We start from the raw sequence: 24,218 nt of genomic DNA, 5'->3' as shown, positions 1-24,218 counted from the left end.
GATACGGATTAAAGCCAAACGAATAAATATAGACACAAAAATAAAATGCTAAAACAAATTGTATATTGGAACAGACGGAGTAGGCGCTAACTGCTTACACAGGCAAAGCAAAAGGAATAATTCCATTTCCCATTGAATCAGAGATCAGAAACCGGAGCACAACCTATTTTGTCAGTTTTTTGCCGAAGCCCCACGGAAATTACAAACAGGACAGGGGCAGAGCAAGAAAAGGAGTGCTCCAAATTAATGACATCTAAGTAAAAGGCTATCTTCCTTTCCTTTCTGCTTCTATGTACCCTAAAATAAACGACCTGAAACCTAAAATTCAACCCCTAACTCTCTCGTGTCAGCTGCTAAGCCTGCTATAGGTTTCCCTTCCCTATAATGTACACACGCACGCACGCAAAAAAGAAACATCATACTTGGACCCTCTGCCTTGTCACGCGGCCGCCCCCACTGAAGTCTAGCACTCTTGGACCCCCGGTCCAGTCGTCGTCATCGGTATCGTCGGAATCGTCGCCACGTGCACCACCACGGGCTTTTGTAACACTCGGGGCAGCCGTTCTCCTGACTCTCGTCATACTTCTTGGGGTTGGGCTCGTTGTATTTCTTGGGGTTGGGCGCTTCCTAGTCTGGACTGAAGGGACGAACACAGCAAAGTCCATGGAATCTTCGCGAAGCACTGTCTTGAAATCCTGTCCACCAAGCCACATCAGCGTCAGACAAAAGGAGAGTATGCAGCTTTGCTTTGCCAAGGAATCTTAAGCTCGCTATTTAGTACCTGGTAAACAGAGGCTGCGTCCTGCAGGCAGCTCGGCAGACTGAGGTTAGTGTTGCCAATATTAAAAGAAACATTCTGCCTGGAGAATGTTTCTCCAGATTTCGGGGGCTCCTTCAGGGAAAATGCCTGTATTTCAAAACACAAACAGACCGTACCTCATGTAAATGCACCCATAACAGCAGTACCAATCTCCAAATAAAGAGTAAGACATACCTGACAGCGGGCATCATCTAAACCATAAACAACTTTCAAATGTCTCTTCAATTTCAGAAGTAGCTGGAGGGCTATTGCATCATGGCAATCTCCCTGGCAGAGAGAGAGATAGAAGAACAAGAAAAAAAAAGTTTGTAAAAACATATGATGATAAAGGGTTCAGGGCAGCAGCCTCCCTAACGGATTAATTGAAATAATAGACCCTACCACCCAGAACTTCTCTAACGCACCTGAACTTTGGCAATGTCCACATCTGAAGTACTGCAAGGATTGTCATTCACCCTTTCAGTGGCATCTCCCATGTTATCATAATATCCGCCAGGCTCTTCTTGCATGACAACATGACTCTCTCCTGGCAAGGTTGGCATACCCGCCATCTCTTGAGACTGAGACATAGAAGTCCACCTTTTCAAATTGCCCTCGACTCCTCCAGCTCTAAGGTGAATAGCTCGATTTATATCATAGATCAAGTAAAGTGGTTCATCAGAGCATGTGAAAGGCAGAGAGGCGAGAACTTCAGCACAGTATCTGCAATGTGTAGACAAAATGACAGTCAATACCTCATCAAAGAATAGAGCGTCAACAAATGTATTTTTACTTAGGTTACTTACACAAGAAAGCTAACTGTGCTGCGACTCCGGCTATCAGACTCGAATTTCCGAACTATCGAGTGGACAAATTTGTTTCTAGAATTTCGATTTGAACGGATAAGACGGTATATTCTAGATATGCCAGGTTTGACAAATGCAATTGGATTTGATTTTATGTTTGCGGACATCTTATGGTTGCTGACTATGGATTCAAAGAATTTAAATGACAATTGCAGTCCATCACCCAAGCGACTTTCAAAAAATGAAGGGTACCTGCAAACAAATTCAGACTGATGAGATAGTGTTTTATTCCAAATATAAAAAAACAAATAAGTATGGGAAGTTGAGCCAACTTACTTTTCATTCATATTCATCAAGAGATGATGAGCCAACTTCGAATTCCCCTCCAGCGGGTCCATTTCAAGTGCTATAAGGTGAGGTACACAGGTAATAGGGTGGACTAAACCCTGACGAAGTACAACTTCAACAATCTACAAGAAAAATAACTTATTTCTATTGTAAAATGATAAGATAAAGTGTGAAGTGAAATATAATGCCTGCTTGATTCACCTTAAGTGCACTCTGGCGAACTTGATCATTTGTATCCAAGCACCTTTCAAGAATAGAACTCCAATACAATTGGATAATACCACCACATATGTTGGTGTCTCCAGCACCAGCAGCAACAGGCACTTCACTTCTGCCATTTATTTCACACTGCCCAGGAGGTTTCGCAGTACTCTCAGCAGTAAGTTGGCTTTCAGCATCTCTAAGATACTCGTAGAGGTTTTGAAGTCCTTGAATCTGAACAGGTGGATTAATTTACTTAATTTTTTAAACAGAAAATAACTACCAAAAGAAGATGCAAATACAAAATGGCATACCTTGAATCTATAATCAACCTCAGAAGAGAGTGCTGTCTCTATGAGATTCAACATATCCTTTTGTAGCATAAATTCAGGCTTCGCAATAAGTATGTATCCCAAAGTCTGAATGCACAAGGGGAAATTGACATCTTAGGCCTTGTTCAGTTGCGCCTTGATCGGAGGGAATTAAATCCCCTTCTATACAATTTTGACTAGGGAGGGATTTAATCCCCTTTGATCCAGACGCAACCGAACACACCCTTATAGGGAACAGTTCATATAAAAATAAAATAAAATAAAATTTGCAACCCTGTAACAACCAAAGCAACAGTTATGTGGACAGGTGACTTCCTATGCATTGTCATCTACGCTAGCTCCAGTTGCTATGGGTCTCAAACAAATAATGTCACAAGTTCTAAACCCTAACTCGACTAATCACCATGCACAGATTGTAAACAAGATTCAAAAGTGAGCAGCCAGTCACGTAGAATCGCACCATAAACTACATTGAATACAGCTAGGCACGACTCCAAGTGGATAGTTTATGTCTTAATGAATTAAAAGTGATCATACACACCTGCAAAGCTCGAACCTTCAAGCTGAAATCATCCTTGAGAAGATATTTTCTCTGGAGCAAGTTGATGATCTTGGGAAAATCAAGCTGATTTTCAGATGTTAGCATCAATTGATAACCATACCGAAGGAGGAGTCCAAGACAAAACAGTGATCGACCCAACAGCTGAGTTCCAAAATGAATAGAATCAATTAAACATGCAAAGCTGCATGTCTGAAAGAGAGAGATCGCAAGCATACAGAGCTTTGGTAGAGACAAACAGTGGTTTCATGCCCAATAAATATACAAGATAAATCATAAATGTATTTCTACAGTTGTCCTCAATTGCACAGAATAGGTAAATGGAACAATTATAGGCCTCACAGTACAAAAAAATATTATGTGAAAAAAAGTTTCATTTTTGCCATATATTTGTGTAAGATTGTAGCTCACTCAATGAATCAAAAATGGAATGATACCTGACTATCTGAATTAGCTCCACACAGATGCTTGTAGAAAATATTAACAAGGTTTTCCACTAATCCTGGACCTCTACCTGCTGACTTGCTCAGAGCACAAAGGCACCTGTAAAAAGGCAAGGGAGAAATAAACAAGAATGTTTCAAGGCAAGTCTGGCAAAATGGTCAGAGAAAAAAATGTGAGCTCAATGATCAATGATAGAATCAACTACAAGTCTACAACAACAGGGTGTACCCAGTGCCGTAGGCTTCCCGCACTATGCGCCTGTGCGGGGTCTGGGGAAGGGTATCTTTAAGCGTCAAGCCTTACCAGCATAATATGCAGAGGCTGAGGCTCGAACCTGGGACCTTCTGGTTACAGTCAGTAAGCTCTACCGCTGCACCAGGCCACAACAAAGCCTTAATCAACTGATGCTTCTAAAACCGCATCTAGAACTAGGGATGGTAATGGGTCACGATCCAAATGTTTTTTCACAAAATGGTAAGGCCCTAAATACATTGTAGTTCAAAAATGAATACAAATAGAGCCCAATCCTAAGCCGGTCCTTAAATCATATAGTGTAAAATTTAGAGCCCATTGTCACCCCTACCTAGAACTAATTAGCACTAGATCACCCCCCGGCATATAGGAACCATGATTAATGTGCAAATAAGATATTCAAAAACTAAGTAGTAACTAGCTTAAATGTTTACAAATGATCAACATAATGACATATACACACGGTACGGTAGTCAACACTGCATTAGTAATCAACGACTTATTTCAAAAGGGAAAATATTGTTTTTTAGGAACAACTCAATAAGAAATATGGAAGTTGTTAAAAATTAAGAGAGAGCAGGGAGATGAAATAACAAGTTAAGTGATGCTGCAGAAGCGGACATAAAAATATACAAAGAATAAAAAAACTTCAGAATGACAAATAGCATATAAATTAAATCGATAGCATACGAACTCATGAAATGAATTCTCAACTCCAAATAGAACATAGGGAGAAACAATGCTCATCAAACAATAATTAGGGAAATAGGGAAGGGGGGATGCATTTACTTGATACAGGCATGTACAACTGTCAAATACGAATGGCGAACTATCATATGTTTCAGATCCTTCTCAAGTTCTTCAACAACATTTTGTGGTGGCTTCCTTATGAGTGGAAGAACAGCATCAATCACAAAAATAATACTTTCAAGCAACTGGGCAGATGATTTATTGTCAACCTGTAGATATAGACGATCAGGAGCAAATGAAATTGTATTGCTAGGGGAAAAATAAATGACAAACTACGAGTGATAATCAAAGACATTAATGAACTTGCATTCAGTTCCAAATAAAATAACTCAGATCATAGTTTTTAAGATGGTAAGGCGACCGACCGACCCCCCCCCCTACCTTTTAATCAGTAAAGTGTAAGGCGAGGCCTTAAATATATTTAAAAAATAGGAAAATATTGATATTTGAGAAAGTGTTTAGGACAAAAATATCAATAAGTAAGAGAAGGATGAAGAAAAGAGAGAAAAAAAGGTTATCAGCAAGCTAGCCCAACCAGCCCACAAATTAGCCTAGCTAGCCCATCAAAATTAGGTTAAGCACTCACAGGTAGCTCCTCTCCAAACCACCCTCTCTCAGCCATTCAGCCGCCACCCCCTCTCTCCCAACTTCTCCCTCTCTCCCAGCCGCCTCCGCCGCCATGCCACCCATGCAACAGCAACCACGCCGCCTCTGCAGCAGCCATCACCGCATCCACGAGCTCGCCCATGGCAGCCAGTCTCCCACCCGCCTTAGGTGTCAGAGTAGGGCGAGGGTGACGCCTTACCAGGCCGGACCACCTTACCATATAGGCGATGCTTAAGCGTCGTCTAGGCGACGCCTTAAAAACTATAGCTCAGATATGTAATTGTGCACAGAACTAACTGGAATTATTAAAATTATGTTTGCTGCAATTTTGACTGTAGCAGGAAAGTATTATACAAACTCACATTGCACATAAGTTTTAGTTGATCATATCAACAAGAATATAGCTACTTCACAAAAATAATCAAAACTTTAGGTCTGTTGTTTACAATATATGTGTAGTCAAGAACCAACCACAAAACACCAGAATTTTCGAACATATAGACATATAAGTGTTAAGGCCCATAAGGCCCATATTGCCTATATGCCTATATATATGCTACAGTACCCGTGGGGGTGATTATCTCGCCTAATCCAAGGTTAGTAACATGGTATCAGAGGAGGTCACGAAACCCTAATTTTTTTTTAGCCGCCTTCGCGGCTGTTTCCCGCCCAACCGCCGTCGCGGTCCTTCCCCACCCAGCCGCCGTCGTGGCTCTTCATCTTCCTCATCTAGCCGCCGCCGTCACGGATCCGGCTGCCCCTGCCTCTGCTCCGTCGCGCGGATCGCCGCAGTCGCGGATCCGCCCCTTCCTCTGCTCCGTCGCGGATCCGACTGCCCCTGCCTCTGCTCCGTCGCGGATCCAGCCGCCATCGCGGATCCGGCGGATCCGGCCGCCCCTCAGCCTCTGCGCGCGAGGCGCCGCGGATCCGGCCGTCCTGTCCCGCGCGGCCGCGGATCCGGCCTTTGCGGCGGCCGTCCCTGTGCGCGCGGATCCAGCCGCGCCGATCCGGCCGTGGATCCTGCCGTCCCTGTGCGCAGCGTGCTCCCCTGTGCTCCTGCGCGCGAGGTGCCGCGCGCTCTGCGTTCCTGCTGTCCCTGGGTCCCTGTGCAGATCTGTCTGCTCTGCATCTTCAACAACAGGGACGCTGTCTGCCTGCTGTCCCTGCGCCAATCGAAGATTTGCGCAGATCCGCCCGCCGTTCCTGCGCACGGCCTGCTCTGCGCAAGATCCGACGTCCAGGGAGTGCGCAGATCCGGCTGCTGTCAAATCCTGCCGCATCTGCCGTCCCGCTGTCCCTCGTCACCATCGCAGTCACCTCGTCTTGTGGGCAGGGCTGCAGATCTGCGCCGTTGCTGTCTCTGCGCAGGTGGCTGCCATTGCGGGCAGAGTTGAGGTGGCCTTGATTATCTGCAGCAGGGTGACAGCTGCTGTCCATCTCGGTTTTCGCTGCCCAGGATCTTCGTCAAGTCGTCCAAGTCGGGCTGCTGTCAGTTGCGGCTCCTCTGGTTTGTTTGGTTTCACTTATTTCCATTGAATTCAATATGATGATAAATGCTATTGTGGTTAATATCACTCTCGATGGTCAAAATTATCCGGAGTGGGCTTTCTGTGTTGAGACTGCACTCCGGGGACATGGATTACTCTTCCATTTAACTGATGCAGCACCTGTTCTTGCTGATGATCGTCGCAATGCTGCTGATATCAAAACATGGCAGCTTAATGATGGTAAAGTGATGGCTGCTATGGTGAACAGCGTCAAACCGTCTATGATTATGAGTTTGTCTAAATTCAAAACTGCTAAATCCATCTGGTCTCATTTGAAGGAGCGTTTTGTTCAGGATAGTGGTGCTCTATTACACACCCTTATGCAGCAGACACATGTTATTGAGCAAAATGATATGAGTATTGATGAGTACTACTCAGCCTTTGATCGCCTGATGAGTGCTTTGACATCAATGGTGCCTGCTTGTACTGCTGATCCATGTCCGGCTCATAAGTTTATTGAGAAGTTCTTCACTTACAGATTTGTTATGGGTGTTCGGGCCGAGTTTGATTCTCTTCGTGCTCGTTTACTTCAGGGTTCTGACACTCTCACAATGGCTAAGGCGCTGTCTGATTTACTTGCTGAAGAGACTCGTCTTAACTCTCTTTCCTCTAATGGTGGTAATTCTCACAGTGTGTTGGCTGCTGCCCAGAAACCTAAGAATATTTTTAAGCCTTGTGATCATTGTGGCAAGACCAATCATCGATCTGAGCTTTGCTTTGTCAAGTTTCCTGAGAAGTTGACTGATTTCCGTGCACGACGTGCTGCTCGTGGTCGTGGTCCAGGACCATCTAATAGAGGCTCAGTTGCTGTTGCTGCCACTTCGTCCGCTTGTACTTCAGAGTCGGCCTGGGTACTTGATTCAGGAGCTTCCTTTCATGTCACATCTGATCAGTCAAAGTTGGCTTCTACTACACCTGTCACAAATGGTGCTTCAGTGCAGACAGCTGATGGTACTGTATGCCACATTACTCATAAGGGTTATCTTTCAGATCCACACTTTACAGTACCTAATATTTTCTTTGTTCCTGAGCTATCTATGGACCTTCTTTCAGTAGGCCAAATTACGGATCATAATTGCTTTGTCGGATTTGATGACTCATCTTGTTTTGTACAGGACCTTCGTACAGGGGAAGTGATTGGGACTGGCCGTCGCCGTAGAGCTGCTCCTCGCCTCTACATCTTGGACTCTTTGCGGCTTCCTTCCTTGGCTACATCTCCAGCGCATGTGCTTTCAGCTACCCTTGCTTCTGTTGCGTCTTTTGCCCAGTGGCATCATCGTCTAGGTCATTTGTGTGGATCTAGATTGTCTACTCTAATAAAGTCAGGTTGCTTAGGTCATACTTCGGTTGAGTCTGATTTTCATTGTAAGGGTTGTCATCTTGGAAAACAAATACAACTTCCATATTTTACTAGTCATTCTCATTCTGTTCAACCCTTTGATTTGGTTCACTCTGATATTTGGGGTCCTGCACCTTTTGTGTCAAAAGGTGGATATAAATACTATGTTATTTTTATTGATGATCATTCTCGCTACACTTGGATTTATTTCATGAAACGCCGCTCTGAGCTGATTTCTATTTATAAAACCTTTGCTCGTATGATTCACACTCAATTTTCCACTCACATTAAAACCTTTCGTTCTGATTCTGGTGGTGAATATTTATCTGATAATTTCCGCCAGTTTTTGACTTCAGAGGGTACTCTTGCTCAGCTTTCTTGCCCTGGTGCTCATGCACAGAACGGTGTGGCTGAACGCAAACATCGTCACATTATAGAAACTGCTCGCACTTTGTTGATATCTTCTTTTGTCCCGTCACATTTTTGGGGTGAAGCAGTTTCTACTGCAGTTTACCTCATCAATAGACAACCGTCATCCAAACTCTCTGGCAAAACACCTGGTGAAGTTCTTTTCGGAACTCCTCCACGATATGACCACCTTCGAGTTTTTGGATGTACGTGTTATGTACTATTATCACCTCGTGAACGTACTAAATTGACTGCTCAATCTGTTGAGTGTGTTTTTCTTGGATATAGCCCTGAACATAAAGGCTATCGATGTTATGATTCATCTTCTCGTCGCATGCGTATTTCTCGAGATGTGAGCTTCAATGAAAATCGTCCCTTCTTTTACAACTCTTCCACTCATTCTTCTTTTTATTCCACAGAGTCTACCTCCTTCATGAGCCTTCCTCCCATTTCCGAAACTTCATCAGTATCACCACCTACTGTTTCTACTCCAGATGTCCTTATTCCCATCACACCACCTTCCACTTCCACAACATCTCCGTCTTACTCTTCCAAACCACCTGTCACTCAGACTTACATTCGTCGTCCTCGCTCTACTCCCGCGGCCAGTCCTGATGACGATCCTGTTGATGATACTTGTACTAACAATGATGACTCTCATGTTGTTTTTAATCAGGGGTATCATCTTCGTGACCGTGGCACTATTGCAGCTCCAGAACGTTATGGGTTTTCCCGTGCTGGTGCAGTCATTGCTGAACCATCATCTTATAAAGAGGCGTCTGGTATACCTGAGTGGCAGCTTGCTATGACTGATGAATTAAATGCCCTTCATCGCACATGTACATGGGATGTTGTTCCGTTACCTGCTGGTGTTGTACCTATCACGTGCAAATGGGTATTCAAGGATAAAACCAAATCTGATGGGTCTATTGAGCGATATAAAGCTCGTCTTGTGGCCAGAGGTTTTCAACAGACACAGGGTATTGACTATGATGAGACTTTTGCACCTGTGGCCCATCTGACTACTGTCCGAGCTTTACTTGCTGTTGCAGCCTCATCTTCTTGGACTATCTCTCAGATGGATGTCAAAAATGCTTTTCTTCATGGTGATTTACATGAGGAAGTCTATATGCATCCACCTCCTGGGATAGAGGTTCCATCAGGGCATGTATGTCGTCTCCGTCGAGCCTTGTATGGTCTCAAACAAGCTCCTCGTGCTTGGTTTGAGAGATTTGTTTCTGTCATCAAGGCTTGTGGTTTCTATTCTAGTGATCATGATCCTGCATTGTTCATTCATGTTTCTTCACGAGGACGCACGTTGTTATTACTATATGTTGATGACATGTTGATTACAGGCGATGATCCAGACCATATTGCTCATGTGAAGGCGTCTCTGAGTAAGGAATTTCAAATGTCTGACTTGGGGGCACTCAGTTATTTCTTGGGCATTGAGGTTTTGCAGACTCAAAATGGTATTTATCTTTCTCAGGCCAAGTACATACAAGATCTTCTTGATCGTTCTGGTCTTAGTGATACTCGCACTGTTGCCACGCCTATGGATCTACACTTATCTCTTCGTCCGACTGATGGGACACCTTTGGAGGATCCATCTCGATACAGACATCTTGTTGGCAGCTTAGTTTATCTTACTGTCACCAGGCCAGATATTGCTCATGCGGTTCAGATTTTGAGTCAGTTTGTCTCTGCTCCTACATCAGTTCATTATGGGCACTTACTTCGCGTGCTTAGATATTTACGGGGGACAAAAACACAATGTTTATTTTATGACTCAAATTCCCCACTTCAGCTTCACGCTTACTCTGATGCTACCTGGGCCAGTGATCCTACAGATCGTCGCTCCATCACTGGTTACTGTATTCTTCTTGGATCATCCCCTATTGCTTGGAAATCCAAGAAGCAAACTGCTGTATCTAGATCTAGTACTGAAGCAGAACTTCGAGCCCTGGCTACTACTACTGCTGAGATTATCTGGATTCGTTGGCTCTTGGCTGATCTAGGCGTTTCTTGTGACTCGCCTACACTTCTTCGCTGTGACAACACTGGAGCTATACAAATTTGTCATGATCCAGTGAAGCGTGAACTCACAAAACACATTGGTGTTGATGTCTCATTCACTAGATCTCATTGTCATCAGAAGACCATTGATCTTCAATATGTGCCTTCAGAATTACAGCTTGCGGATTTCTTCACAAAAGCACAAACTACGGCACAACATCAGTTTCATCTAATCAAACTCAATGCTTCAAATCCTCCACTTCCGCCTTGAGTTTGACAGGGGGTGTTAAGGCCCATAAGGCCCATATTGCCTATATGCCTATATATATGCTACAGTACCCGTGGGGGTGATTATCTCGCCTAATCCAAGGTTAGTAACAATAAGTACATGTCTACAGCACAATTAGCAAAGGAGCATGATAAGTGCTAACATTAGTCAATCTTCAGCACATTGCCCCAGGTCCTCAGGATATCAATTTGCAAGATTGGTGGAGAGTGGTGGAAAATAGGGTGCCGAAACAGCAGAGGAAAGGCTTCAATTCATTGGTGCTCTTGGTGGCTTGGTGGATCTGGAAGCATAGAAATGCCTGCATTTTTCAGGGTGCCTCTCCTCATGCTCCTACTTTAATTTGAAACGTCAAAGACAAGGCTACTCTTTGGTGTAAAGCAGGGGCTGCTGGGTTGGAGGCTGTTTGGCCCTTGTAATTAGTTGTTCGTAGTGTAGACAAATGGATCCCTTTTTGTATGCTTGTACTTGGCCTCCGTAAGGAGGTCTCTAGCTTTGTAATGGTCGCTTGGACCTATTTCTATTTTCTTCTTAATATAATGATGCACAGCTCTCCTGCATATTCGAGAAAAAAAAACAATATGATGTGCTACGAAATGTGCAGCACTGCAGCCCGAGCATCAACAAAACCCTAGGATGTCATAAATAAAGGAACAATAGTGTCGTTGCCCTGTTGTGAAGACCAATTGCGATTTTGTCTGTGTTTTTTTACTTTGTGATTTTGCCCTTGCTTTGGGTGAGATTATAAATTTTATCCATGCAATTTCAGACTTCTTTTTTTTTACAAAGCTTGCTCAAGTTTGAAATGTATGCATATTTTCGTCAAGTTTTGTCATCAAAACTGTTTTGGTACCTGTCAAATGCTCTAAATGGCAAAATAGTGGCAAAATGACATAGTAATCAAAGTAAACCATGCTCACCTGAATATTAAGGTATGGTTGCAGTGTCACAACAAACTTAGAAGGATCAGTTACTGGAATGCAGAGTGTGGGATCAACAATACAGAATGCTTGCAAGGCAACAATATAAGGTAGTGTGTGGATTTCCATCTCATTAGCAGCTCCCTCCTCAACCTTCAAGAAAGAGATGTGCGAGAATTAATCTCAAATTATCAATTACACAATCTATTCACTATCAGAATGGGTCAGAAAGTACCTGCAATATTCTTTCTAATAAGCGTTTGCATATCAATTCACAACGCTTCCGAATTGATGCCACCATGGATGAGTTAATCCCTGCAGCCTTGGTTGACTGAGGGAGGAAATCAAGAGTCAAGTTACGTTTTATGATGGTAATCAGGGGTTGGTGATTGGGCATCTTCCTCAACATGTCAACAATTTGCTCAGTCTTTTTAGCTATCTCCATTGGAACTGAACTTCCATCAGCAACCAAGTGCTTATGACTCCCAGTTGGTTCTTCAAACCATAGTTCATAAAATGTTTTACATACAAGATCCTACAAAAGTAATGAAGATAGTTGAAGTTAACTCAACTGGTAAAAGAAAGCAACATAAATATTGCAGGCCCAACAATGCTGCATGTACTTCTGTAATATCATACATTATATTCGGTGCTATCCATTATAGCATAAAAAGAAACCACAAAAAAAATGACCAGACTAATAGTGTGCCTTCACGATTAAAAAGAGCACACCCAGTGTGGGAGACTCCCACGAGTGGGGTCTAGCGAAGAGATAAACCAAGGTAAGCCTTCCCCCCACAAATGGTGTCATAAATTATTTTGTGTGTAGGGATATTATGTATCACTAAATAGAAAAAAAAACAGAAAGATGTGCATTAACAACTTCCTCTTTCCTTTTGTGTTATCTAAATTTTCCAGATGAGGATGTTCTCTTATTTGGGAAAACAAGAGATGCAAGGGAGTTCCCCAATTAACATGTAAATATTTTAAGTAACTACACTATTTTCACTAACACATGAGCAAATATTTAAGCCCACACACCTAAGAATCAACCTATTAAAAAATGAAACTGAAACAATAGGCAATGAAAGAAACCAAAACATTTGCAATCACATATGAATCTGCTAAGATAATATATTTGCATGACATCAGTCAATAGTTTTTTCATATCAGGCTATCAGCTCACCTGTACACTGGACTCCTCATCATTAACACGAGAAATTATCTCCACAAAGGCATGAGTTGTGTCCGTGTTCGGATTTGAAGCACAAAGATCCCTTATAATTTTGATTGCACGCTTGCGAACGCTGACTCCAGTGTCCTTTATCCGCTCAGCAACTTTTTCTATATACTGTGATGGGATGGGAAGATGTATAGTAAATCATATCAATGCCCACAAATATGTCATAAGGTAACTTGATATGTCATATGTCTACTGACCTTCAGGCCCACATCAGGATGTGAAGCAATATGCCTCCCAACAAGTTCAAGGGCAGCTTCACGAACAGAAATAGCTGAATCACAAAATCTCCCTTCAACAGCATATTGGACACGTTTGTCACCCAAGACCTCAGGATCAGCTTCAACTATACAGCTGACCTACAGAGAAATTGAGTCCTAGATACTGATGAATGGTGTCAAAATGATAAAGATGCAAAACATATAGTTTCATATGTTACACATATACTCACCGCACGTAATGCTTTTGCTCTTATTACAGGAGAATTTTCTCTCAAACTAGCCTGAAAAGAATTGGGAATTAACTCTAGAACATATACATTAAACTGAACTATCTGGAAGCAACCGCATACCAAAAGAAGGGCAAGAATTTTATCAAAACCCCTACAAAATGAGTTCTTCTGACCAAGTGCCAAGCAAATTTTCTTTGCTGAATCTCTGGAAATTGCCAGACCATTGCCAGAATCTCGCAGAATCTCCTTGGATTTTAATCTAGCAAGATAGTAAATGATCTTCTCCTGAGAATGTTGGTCATCTTTGTTCCAGATGCACAGATAGAACCTGCATACAAAATGGTAATAAATCTCCAAAGACACTTGCACAACAAAACATTCCATACAACATACCATCGAGTAAACAGGTTCCCATCATCTTGTGAACCAGCTTCTTGGAGATAACTCAGTAGTATTTGTTGAACAATTTCCACTGCTGACACCTCAGTTGGTTTAGCAGATTTCTTACTGGCAGAGGCAGCAGTTTTTTTGCCATTTTCTTTAATTTGTGACTGGCAGTACGACTGTAGCACATTGAGCTGTTGTTTGCAAAAACACAAGGGGCAGACACTATCACGCTGTAAGTTATCCTGACTACCAGCCCCCATACAATCTGAATGGAAACATCTTCCACATTCATTACAGGCTATATTTATGCCTCTTCCACCAAGACAAACGCAACACTTGTTTTTCAAAAAAATTGAGCCGTCACTGCCTTTATCAGTGAAATCTTGCAATATCCAAAGCTTTTCTTCACTACAGACGACAGAATCACGCTTTAATCTTGATGCAATACCACCAAGAAGATCAATAGCAAAGCACCGAGCATTAATGTCCTTAGATTTCAATCCAGCATTCTGAAGCAGCAACACGCAGAGAACCTGTACATAAATAAAATAGTATTTGAAGGCATGCAAAACACTTAACCAGGTCGTGGAATGTGATTAAAACAGTAATATTAAAGGTGTGATTGCTTAGATGGCCTAGTGTGGCCTGAAGGTAGATCTGACCAGCCTGTGGTCATGCATGCAAGCAGGCTTGTTTGGTTTGCTTGCTTCGCTCGGGCCAGGGTGGATTGGGAGTTGATTGGTTGCTTGCATGTGGGATGGATTTATCTACCAATCGCCTACCTACACTTGCAGGCTGCACCACGCCAACCAGGCCCACAGGAAACGGATCTCATCTCGTTTCCACGGAGCCAGGCCCATAAACGCCTCATGCACCCCCACCCATCCACCAAGGCCTCCCCCAGGCTCCAGCCAACCAAACATCCCAATCCTGCATCACGGCAGCTAGGCTAGGCTAGATCCACCCAACCAATCACGCCCTAAGTTTCAAGAATCAGTAATATTAATGCTAGCTCATGTTTATATATAAGAATTAAGATCACAGATATAGCAAAAGCACTGCTGAGCGAAGTTACCTCAAGAATAGAAGCAGCAGCTGGATACTCCGGCAAGTTTAGTATCGTTAGGAAATCCTGAACAAGATTGTCTATTATCCCTTTGGTTTCCGACATATCTTGAGATTTAGCAGCAGTAAAACGTTGAAGGACATCAGTCCAAAAACGACAACAAGCCTCTGTTGCCGCTTCATGGCATTGAATTGGATAATAATCAGCATCACTAGAGGCATCAACGATAGTGGTCCAATCAACTGTTCCCTTTAAGCTATCAGGAACAATAGCACTAAACTGAACCAAGTGAACTAACAGTGCTGTTATCATCTGGATTTGCTTTTGGTCTTCATCTGCTAGATGGTAGGTTCTAACGGCATTCTTGGAAAACTGCAACTTACGAAGAAGGTGAAGTGTTTCATCAACCAAGTAACTCCTGTGCTGTGTGTATGATGAAAACACCTGCACAAGGATTTGAATGTGAGCAAATTCTTTGAAAACTGAATGTGCATAAAAAAGATTGAGCACGTAGACAGAAAATTACCGTGCAAATAACCCCAATCGCTTTCAATTGTAATAGCTGCATATTATCCACCAAGAATGTAGTAAAGCATGTTTTCGCTAATTGCAGAATACAACTATCTGACAAGCGCACTGTTGTGAGCAGTTCCTTAAGAAAACCCAATATCAAGCATAGTTTCTGCACAGCAGAATAAACAGAAGCAGAAACTCTGCCACAGGAAAAGAAAATAGAACTCTATTAGTGCCCGGCAGTGCCCCATTACAAACCAGAAACAAGAAAATATTTGAAGTGCATTGATCATGTACCTGTTTGAAGATTTTCTCATGCTCAAATTAGTAGCAGTACGTCTCCTTTTGCTAACTTGTCCATTTTCCAAATCACCTTCATCATCATCTCCTAGTTGACCAAAAGAGAAACATACATATATATATGAAAAATGTCTGATGTACGAGTTGATTCCAAAAGGGAAGTTTAGTCATCACTAGTGATCATCATAGCTACTCCCTCCATCCTGAAATATGAGTAAGTTTATCCTAAGTCAAACTATCCTGAGTTTGACCAAGTTTATAGAGAAGAGTTCAAAGAGGTAAACTATGAAAGTGCATTTAATAATAATTATAATGATGCTAATTTGATGTCGTAAATATTATTTTCCTTTTCGATAAAATCTTTCATACTTAGGACAACTCAAAATCTCTTATATATCTCAGGATGGAGGGAGTAGCACTAAATTATTCCAGAAAGGTTGGTTGGGCTCAAGCATAATAAAAGCTTGTCATTCATAAAATGCTACAGTACAAAAAGGCATATAAAACATATAAAACAGAGAATTACATGTAACCAACACGAAACGAATGTGGCTCAACAGTCATGAAAAGCCAAAGAAATATCAGTTTAGCAATGCATAGCTGGTGTACAAATCACACAGCCTGCAATGTGATGCAATCGTGGAAAGGCTTAACGGAGCTTAAGCTGTGATTCTAGTCTGTGATTTTTCTACCTGCTCTGTGGTATGCATGTTCCCATGTTTCAATTGTTTGTTTGTGTACAAGTGTACCCTGTCGAGTGGTTATGATCTACCCATGTACTTACATTCTTTTTATTACTCAAATAATGCAAAGATATGCAGCTCTCCTACATATTCAAGGGGAAAATATCAGCATGTGCTTTGATATTACCATCATTTGCAACATTTCCAGCTGGTTTGTAGAGAGCTCGAAAGGTTGGGTTACTTGCTGCCATACAATCTGTGATCTGATGCCTTGAGAAATCGATAATACGCTCAATAAGCTGTTTTACAGGGGGAAAAAAGGAGAGTCAGCAACCATAACAATTACATTTCACAGCAAGCTGAGAAAGGAATTCAGAGTGAGCATACTTCTTCCCGATACAGTTGCTTTGGCATATCATGGTGGGTCATAATTGCCAACGCAGCATGACTGGACTCCAAAGCAGAGAAAACCAGAGGTTCAGCATCAAAGGCGTCAGACTGAAGATATCCAAGCACTTGTTAGTTGCTAAGTTATAGCATGCAAGAATTTACTAAATGATATCTGAAACAGAATAAGATAAACTTAAATGCAAATTTGAGAAATGTAAACTACTATGATATGGTAAGTAACTCACATTTTCCTTCACATCTATCGACAAACCTTGAGAACATCGAATCTGACGGTCAATCACGTCTAATAACCTTGTAACTGTATCCATAGGAACCTCATGCAATATCCTTTTGGATCGAACAGATGTAATTTCATTCACAAGAACCTTAACATCGTCAAGTGGGATTGACAACCAGTCACCACCATCACCATCGTCAGGAATTTCAGCTTTTCCACAGAAATCCTCCACCGCCTCACAGAAGGTAGCAATAACTTCTAAATAGCATAATTATAACCAGAGTCAGTGGAATTTGAAAAAAAAAGGAAAGCTACATGGGAAGTATATACAAATTAATAAAAACAAACCTTGATTATTAGGAATGCTGTGGGGAGAAGTTGAAACAGAATTGTTAATTTCTTTCTTCCTTACTTTTGGCTTCTTTGAAGCAACTGAATCTGGGGTCAGTTCATTCTACAACAGAAAGCCCCTTTAGCACAAAGAACTGACATCAATAAGAAACTGGTGGTATCAAACTTACACGAAAATGCTCTCTGTGTGAGTTAATTTCATCCTGAGAAAATGCAGATCCATTTCGTGTTTTGCTCATATTAGGTGTAAGATGTTCAAAGTGCTTCTCACGTTCTTGATTGTGGTATCCTGGGCCTCCAAATGGACCTGAAAACTTGACCAATGTAATAAAAAAATTACATATGGCAAGATAAAGTCTTACAGAATTAAAAGCATTTACAGGTCCATAGAAATGTTTTGCTATCATCAAATAGAAGCTGCTTTGACTCGTTTTATTTAAACATGAAAAATATTACCCCAACGATAACGTTATTAGACCACAAAACTAGCCGACAGATAGTTAACTAGCAAGCACACTACAACTACAACAATAAAGCCTTTTTGTCCTAAGCAAGTTGGGGTAGGCTAGAGTTGAAACCCAACAGGAACCATAAGTCAAGGTTCAAGCACATGGATAGCTATTTTCCATGCACTCTTATTCAATGCTAAATCTTTGGTTATATTCTATTCTGTTAAAGTATATAAGTGGATTACCTACCTTCTCCTAACTGCTTAAGCTTTTAGAATGAATTGGTTAGTGTGTTCACTCTAACATGGTACCAGAGCCAGAGATCTCGAGTTCGAATCCTGGCAGAGGCTTTATTTGTGCATCTGCCCATTTATTTTCCACGTTTGCGACTTTCTCTCTAGCTTCACGTGAGTGAGAGTGTTAAAGTGTGTTCACTCTAACAGCTTAAGCTTTTAGATTGAATTGGTTAGTGTGTTCACTCTAACATCACTCTAACATATTCCATCAAGTCCCCTTTAGTTGCCTCTTCCCATGTCAATTTCGGCATTCCCCTATCTCTCTTCCCATTGCTATCACGCCTCAGAATCCCACTACGCACTGGTCCTCTAGAGGTCTCCGTTGGACATGTCCAAACCATCTCAGACGGTGTTGGACAAGTTTTTCTTATATTGGTGCTACCACTAGCCTATCACATATGCCATCGTTATGAATTTGATCCCTTCTTGTATGGCTACAAATTAAACACAACATACGTATTTCCGCATCACTTAGTTGGACATGTCTTTTTTGTACGCCAACATTCTACACCATATAACATAGCAGGTCTAATTGTCATCCTGTAGAACTTGCTTTTCAGCTTCTGTGGTGCCCTCTTGTACATGGTTTTTAAAGCGGTAAGGCGGTCCAAGGCGTTGGAGCACCGCCTGGACGCATAGGCGAGGTAGGCGGGCAAGGCGCCTAGGCGTTAGACCACCGCCCGGACGCCTAGGCGACGCCTTAAGAACAGAGCTCTTGTCATATAAAACAACAGATGTTTGACGCCACTTCATCCACTGTGCTTTGATTCTATAGCTAACATCTTCATAAATATCCCTCTCTTTGTAGCATCGATACTAAATACCGAAAGGTATCCTTCCTAGGCACTACTTGACCTTCCAAACTAGCATATATCCTTGCCTCTCCAACTCGCCATGCGGCTTAAGCGTCACTTAAGCAACCCCTTGAAAACAATGTTGGCTATCAACAAGCCAAAAGCTACCGCAAAGTCACAGAATTAGAAATCTGAATATAAAGCAGGTCATAAACTTGTTATTTTCACAAAACAATATAGGCCACAACATAAAGCAAGTAATGAGAACATCACACGCATTTAATATTGCATACACATAATGGTTGTGCACTTATATCACAAACCACAAGGCTAGAATGGAGCTGTTCCAAACTTCCTATTGTACCAACTAGAGCTTGATGTGTTCCTATAAACAGCATGCATATGATGTAGTACAGCCAAGGGTTTGCATGCAAAGCAAACTAACACTACCAGATAATCGTTGGTACAGTGCAATTTGGATTGGTGGATGCAGCAATAGAAGGAACAAGTAGTTTTGAAATAGAATGTATTACATTACGGGAAAGTAGCAATTAGTCCTTTTAACTTCACTAATGGTTAGATCGCCCCCCTTGTTTATTGTAGCTTGGCTCATATGTGCAGTTTGTTGCTTACTGATGATCCGATAGATGATATATTAGCAAGGCATGCCAAATTTTCAACAGTTGAACCATCGGGAATCAGGACAGAGACTTGTGGGATAAGAAGAAAACTTTAGACAGTCCAATCCCCATCAAATAGTCATACATAGCATGGAGCTCATACAGAGAAAATTAGCATCCAATTAGGCAGCAAAAGGGCTACAAAGATTCAAGCATCCCAGATTTGAGAAATAAGCATGCTGAGATAGATCAAATTATCAAAGGGTGCTGAAGGAAGAGAAGCTCGGTAGTTGGATGACGAGGAGTAAGGTTTGTTTAAAAAATGAAGCAAAAAAACGAGCTTCGATGTTGGAAAGCCCTGTGACATAATAATTAGGGCAAATTTTGCTTTCCGCTCATTCTAACTTAGCCTTAATGATACTGCACACAAGTCATCGGGCAAGGTGCTGGCATCAACCACCATTCAAAGCTTTTAAATGCTTCAGAGCAGCCGAAGATAGTGAGAAAAAGATGTAACGCAAGCATTGAAGGATTGCCCCCCCCCCCCATACACACACAAAAGAAACGCAGGTAATCCAGCACACCCAGCAGCCCATGTAACGTCTGAGTGGCACAGCCAACCCAGGCCCACCCTGATTGTGAGTAAAGGACTAGCTGACAAAACCAACAAAAAACGTTTGATCAAAGTATGGGGGCAAATGTGTCAATACCATTAAATAAATATACTTTAGTTCATGAAAAAAATCCCATGGCGTATATAGCAGTAAGATATAAATGATCGGGTGCATTTTTTGCTGTGTGAGTGTGTGGTCTTCTAGTGGTACATCATTAATACTGCATGCACATGGAACAAGAGCCTTTTAGTCCCAAGCAAGTTGGGGTCAGGTAGAGTTGAAACTCAAAATAAACCGCAAGTCAGGGTTCAGGCACATGGAGAGCAGTTTTACATGCACATGGAACGAACAAAACTAAGTTTTAAGCACTAAAAGACACTTATTGATGCACCAAATAACAGAAATGAACTATTGTGTGTTCAATTAGTACTGTTCGGTAAAATGTAAATGGCGACCTCATTCTGAACATGAAAAATTCCAGGACATGAGAGTACATAGGAGGTTGGGTGTCATCTTCAACTGTGAGTTGTGAGTGTAGTACTGTACACCAAAACTAAGCTGGATTTTGCAACTTGATTTACAATATTAGAACTATCTATTAGAGCAAGGCTAATAGTTTAGCCAGCTGCCGGCTATAAGCCATTGATATGTCCTTTAAAGCTAACTATATAGTCATTGCATAATAGGTTGGCTATTTTGTTGACTGCAAGAACGTTGAACAATTATTACTAGGCCCACCCACATACTCTCATTCTCTCACCGCTTGTTTTGGAAACTGTGCTGCAGCCGGCTCTTAGTCGACTGATAATTAGCAGCACACTTCTTCTTTTTCTTCTCTTCTCTCTCCTCCAACTTGGCAAAAATCTGATGTGGCAAACCATTTAGCCTGCTTACATCATCCTATTATACTTGCTCTTAGAATAATCCATTGAGCCTTGTTTCTCTGAACCAACCAAGTAAGATACCAGAGTTAGCGACAGTCCAAGTCGGATCGATACATGTCAAATCCAGGTAACACAGGTCATTACCTGAACTAATGATGGACACGCATTTATGGCCTAAGAAACGCCCACGAAGTTTTTTTACCATGAACTGCACAAGTGCTCACTGTCCTGCTGTATATCATGTTTTCCATCCCAGTCTGTGGAATTAGAAATACCTCAGTGCTACAAAATAGTGCCCGCAACACAAAAGGCACAGGAGCAGCCAGAGAATCCTGCAAGCACCACCTCAGTCGACAATCATACAAAATTGTGATGATTGGTAGTTTCGCAAAAGTTCAAAAGCTAACTACGGTCATCTCCGAGCACTAGGGCATCAAAAGCCAAGGAACATATGCCAAACTGCTTCCCATGCCCCACCGTAAACACAATGATACACACGTGGCACACAGGTCATCTCCGAGCACTAGGGCATCAAAAGCCGAGGAACATACTCCAAACTGCTTCCCATGCCCCACCGTAAACACAATGATACACAGTGCAACAACCTAGTTCGACGGGTGAGCATTGGAATATTGATTTCGTGTTACCAGACTGCATGGCATGGGAATGTGTTTGCCAGAAAGCCCATGAGCAAATGAAACGAGTCAGACAGAAGCAAGCCAGGCCATCACTCCCATCAGGAAGGCAGTGCTAAGCAGCAGCAGGATACAGCAACTTAATAAATGTTCGGTCCATGGCAGGCCATTGGAAAGTACCGTTAACAAGGCAAGTACGTACATACATACAACAGCAGCTGGGAACTAGACAGACCACAATGTTGACTCCAATGAGCAGAAAGCAGCCAAGATTTTTAAGATGCTAGCTACCTAGTACTACATTAGAGTACCTAGCTAGGCTGGTAGGGGGTCTGGGACTAAACCCAAAGGAGGCTCAATTTGCAGAGCGTTTACCTTGAGAAGACGGCCCGGGCGCCTTGACCTTGAAGGCGTCGGGGTTGTGCTTGAGCACCTCCCTCCAGAGCCAGGAGCACCGGCTGGGATCCACTTCGACGTTGTCCGCCGCGGTGAAGCCCCTGCGGAAGGAAGGAATGAGGGTGATGGAGTTAGCAACTCCCATCCCAGCAGGCGGGGAGCATGAGGAGGCGAGGAAGGGAAGGGGAGTCGCTCACAGGTGGGAGACGTCGGTGTCGGCGAGGATGCGGGCGATGTTGGCGGCCTGCATGATCATGTCGGGGCGGTCGGGCGCGGCGAGGGGCTCGTCGTCGCGGAGCGCGTCGAAGCCGAGCTCGCGCGGGAGGGTGGGGAGCGGCAGCGACGGCAGGACCTCGGAGTGGACGGTGTTGGGCAGCCGGCACGCCCGCTCGAAGCCCGCCCGGCCCCCGGCCCCAGCCCCGCCGGCGTCGGGGTCCATGGGCAAAACCCTAGATGCGCGGGAGGGCTGAGGGCTCCAATTCGCACCGGAATTCGATTGTTGGGGAGGACTGGAGGAGGGGCTGCTTTGATTGAGTTGATTTCAAAGTGTGGAGAGGTGGTGGTGAATGAATCGAGGGTGGTGGGCTGCTTTGATTTGATTTCAATTTCGAAGGGTGGAGAGGTGGTGAGACTATAACAAATGGGGGACAAATTCAGTAGTAGTATTTATCTACTACTGCGTATAGTCAAGTTGGCCTTAGGTGAAGGGTGATGAGAACGCCACCCCGATGCTTGCGACGGAAGGAGGAAGGGCGACGGCAACAGCTAGTGGACCCACGTGTGCGTGGTTGGTTACCGAGCTGGATCGACTTGAGCTGGGCCTGGTCAGTTTGGGCTGGACGTGGGCGCGCACCGCGCAACCCCAAATGCACGTTTCGTCCCATAAAAACCGGAGGAAATCCCTTCCATGTCATTCAAAACTATAACAATACTTTCAATACCATCCAAAAATATGTGTTCTCTTAAATACCATCAGTTTTAAATTTTAATACCTTTAATGTTATTGTAGTCCAAAACTGATGTTAGTTGATGCGGGAAAAGACTAATATACCCCTATGTTATGTGTAGGCCTAGATATCGAGCTGACTCGGCTCGACTCGAACTGCCTTGTTATGATAACGAACCAGCTTAACTCAACTCATTAACGTAACAAGCTCAAGTAGCTGCTCGACTTGATTCGTTTGTCAACTCGAGCCAACTCGATTAACTCGTGAGCCAGTTCGAGATCAAAGCAATCAGACAACCACAATTTCATTCAATCATATTGCAAAAATTGAAGCTAACTCATTTAATCAAACAAATAAAGATAATAGCATACTGAAACTTTACAATTGCAATTTTACAAGTAGCAATAAATAATAATACAACATAAACATAACTACATAAGTGCATAGCTTTGAAATTAATAGTGGTATAACACACAAAGGACACTTGAAATTTAAAAATTAAAACCAGCACATTTGTTAATATGTAGACACGGAAGGAGCAAAAGGCAGCATATCACCGGTTACAATTACAACCATTCAACCAACATGTCACATATCTATACTACCTATTAAGGCTGCAAGGGGTAGGCTGTCTCCTCTGGTTCTGCCTTCGGTGAATCTACACCGTCCAATCGCTTCTGTAAATCTACATCGTCCGCCCCTGCTTACGCCCACGTTCGTCCTCGTCTCCACGCCCACGTTCGTCCCCCGCCTCCCCCTCTCCCACCCCGCGTGAGCCGCCGCCCCTTCTCCCCCTGTTCGCACCCGTCGCCCCTGCTCCCCATGTCCCGCGCCGCGGTGACAGGATCCGAGAACACCCCTGCGGACGCATCCAGGATTCAAGGCCTCCCCCTCCCTTCCCCTGCCCTCACCCCCTCGGCGATGCCCGGATTCATGGTGGCGCAGGCGCTGGAGGCGTCCACAGGGGGCGACACTGTGACCCTGCCCCCGTTCGACATCAGCGCCCCTCCCCCCCGACCACCGTCGATTTGTAGAAGCTCCTCGCCCGTGCTTGCTTCACCAGCGATTCGGGGAGGCCATGCCCCCCTCGGTCGCACCCCCTCTCTCCCCCTCGCCGCCTCCTGCCTCCTCCCCCTCGACCGCATCTACCTCCCTCCGTGGCCTCGCTACCAAGGTCGAGATCGTCGAGATCGACCTCACCGAGGAAGACACTAGCTCCTTGGCCCACGACTCCCCCTCGTCCACATCGATTGAGGTGGTCGGGATTCGGCGCCTGGAGGAGGCCATCCACGGTGTCATCGTATTGGTAGTCTGTAACTTAGTTTTGTAGTTTTAATTCAATTGTTACCAT

At 43.3% G+C, this 24,218-nt stretch overlaps 2 protein-coding genes across 5 annotated transcripts; one reads left to right on the top strand and one right to left on the bottom strand.

The window, feature by feature from the left end:
• Nucleotides 1-41: 41 nt before the first annotated feature.
• LOC103648287 (sister chromatid cohesion protein SCC2) lies at nucleotides 42-22,652 on the bottom strand. 4 transcript variants are annotated; one of them, XM_008672771.3, is made up of 28 exons: nucleotides 22,118-22,652; nucleotides 21,900-22,021; nucleotides 17,403-17,539; nucleotides 17,230-17,335; nucleotides 16,889-17,139; nucleotides 16,641-16,751; nucleotides 16,441-16,552; nucleotides 15,568-15,658; nucleotides 15,284-15,470; nucleotides 14,767-15,201; nucleotides 13,698-14,224; nucleotides 13,425-13,632; nucleotides 13,305-13,355; nucleotides 13,054-13,212; nucleotides 12,800-12,964; nucleotides 11,849-12,148; nucleotides 11,614-11,766; nucleotides 4,531-4,700; nucleotides 3,483-3,588; nucleotides 3,028-3,189; nucleotides 2,469-2,573; nucleotides 2,155-2,388; nucleotides 1,942-2,075; nucleotides 1,606-1,857; nucleotides 1,225-1,522; nucleotides 995-1,087; nucleotides 782-907; nucleotides 42-695 (listed from the first exon to the last, which is right to left on the bottom strand). In XM_008672771.3, the coding sequence occupies exons 1-28, from the start codon at nucleotides 22,357-22,359 to the stop codon at nucleotides 417-419; spliced, it is 5,316 nt and encodes a 1,771-aa protein (XP_008670993.1). In that variant the 5' UTR covers nucleotides 22,360-22,652; the 3' UTR covers nucleotides 42-416. The 4 variants fall into 4 exon arrangements, with proteins under 4 accessions (XP_008670993.1, XP_035821497.1, XP_008670995.1 ...); XM_035965604.1 differs by having other exon boundaries at nucleotides 17,403-17,546; nucleotides 22,118-22,121; XM_008672773.4 differs by lacking the exons at nucleotides 21,900-22,021; nucleotides 22,118-22,652 and adding exons at nucleotides 20,766-20,948; nucleotides 21,034-21,146.
• LOC118476452 (uncharacterized) lies at nucleotides 5,613-8,178 on the top strand. The gene is made up of 2 exons (XM_035965605.1): nucleotides 5,613-7,595; nucleotides 7,760-8,178. The coding sequence occupies exons 1-2, from the start codon at nucleotides 6,641-6,643 to the stop codon at nucleotides 7,801-7,803; spliced, it is 999 nt and encodes a 332-aa protein (XP_035821498.1). The 5' UTR covers nucleotides 5,613-6,640; the 3' UTR covers nucleotides 7,804-8,178.
• Nucleotides 22,653-24,218: the final 1,566 nt, after the last annotated feature.

This window comes from Zea mays, chromosome 2 (genome assembly GCF_902167145.1).
Source record: "Zea mays cultivar B73 chromosome 2, Zm-B73-REFERENCE-NAM-5.0, whole genome shotgun sequence".
NCBI classification, from domain to species: Eukaryota; Viridiplantae; Streptophyta; class Magnoliopsida; order Poales; family Poaceae; genus Zea; species Zea mays.
This window is presented reverse-complemented; position numbering and strand designations above follow the sequence as displayed.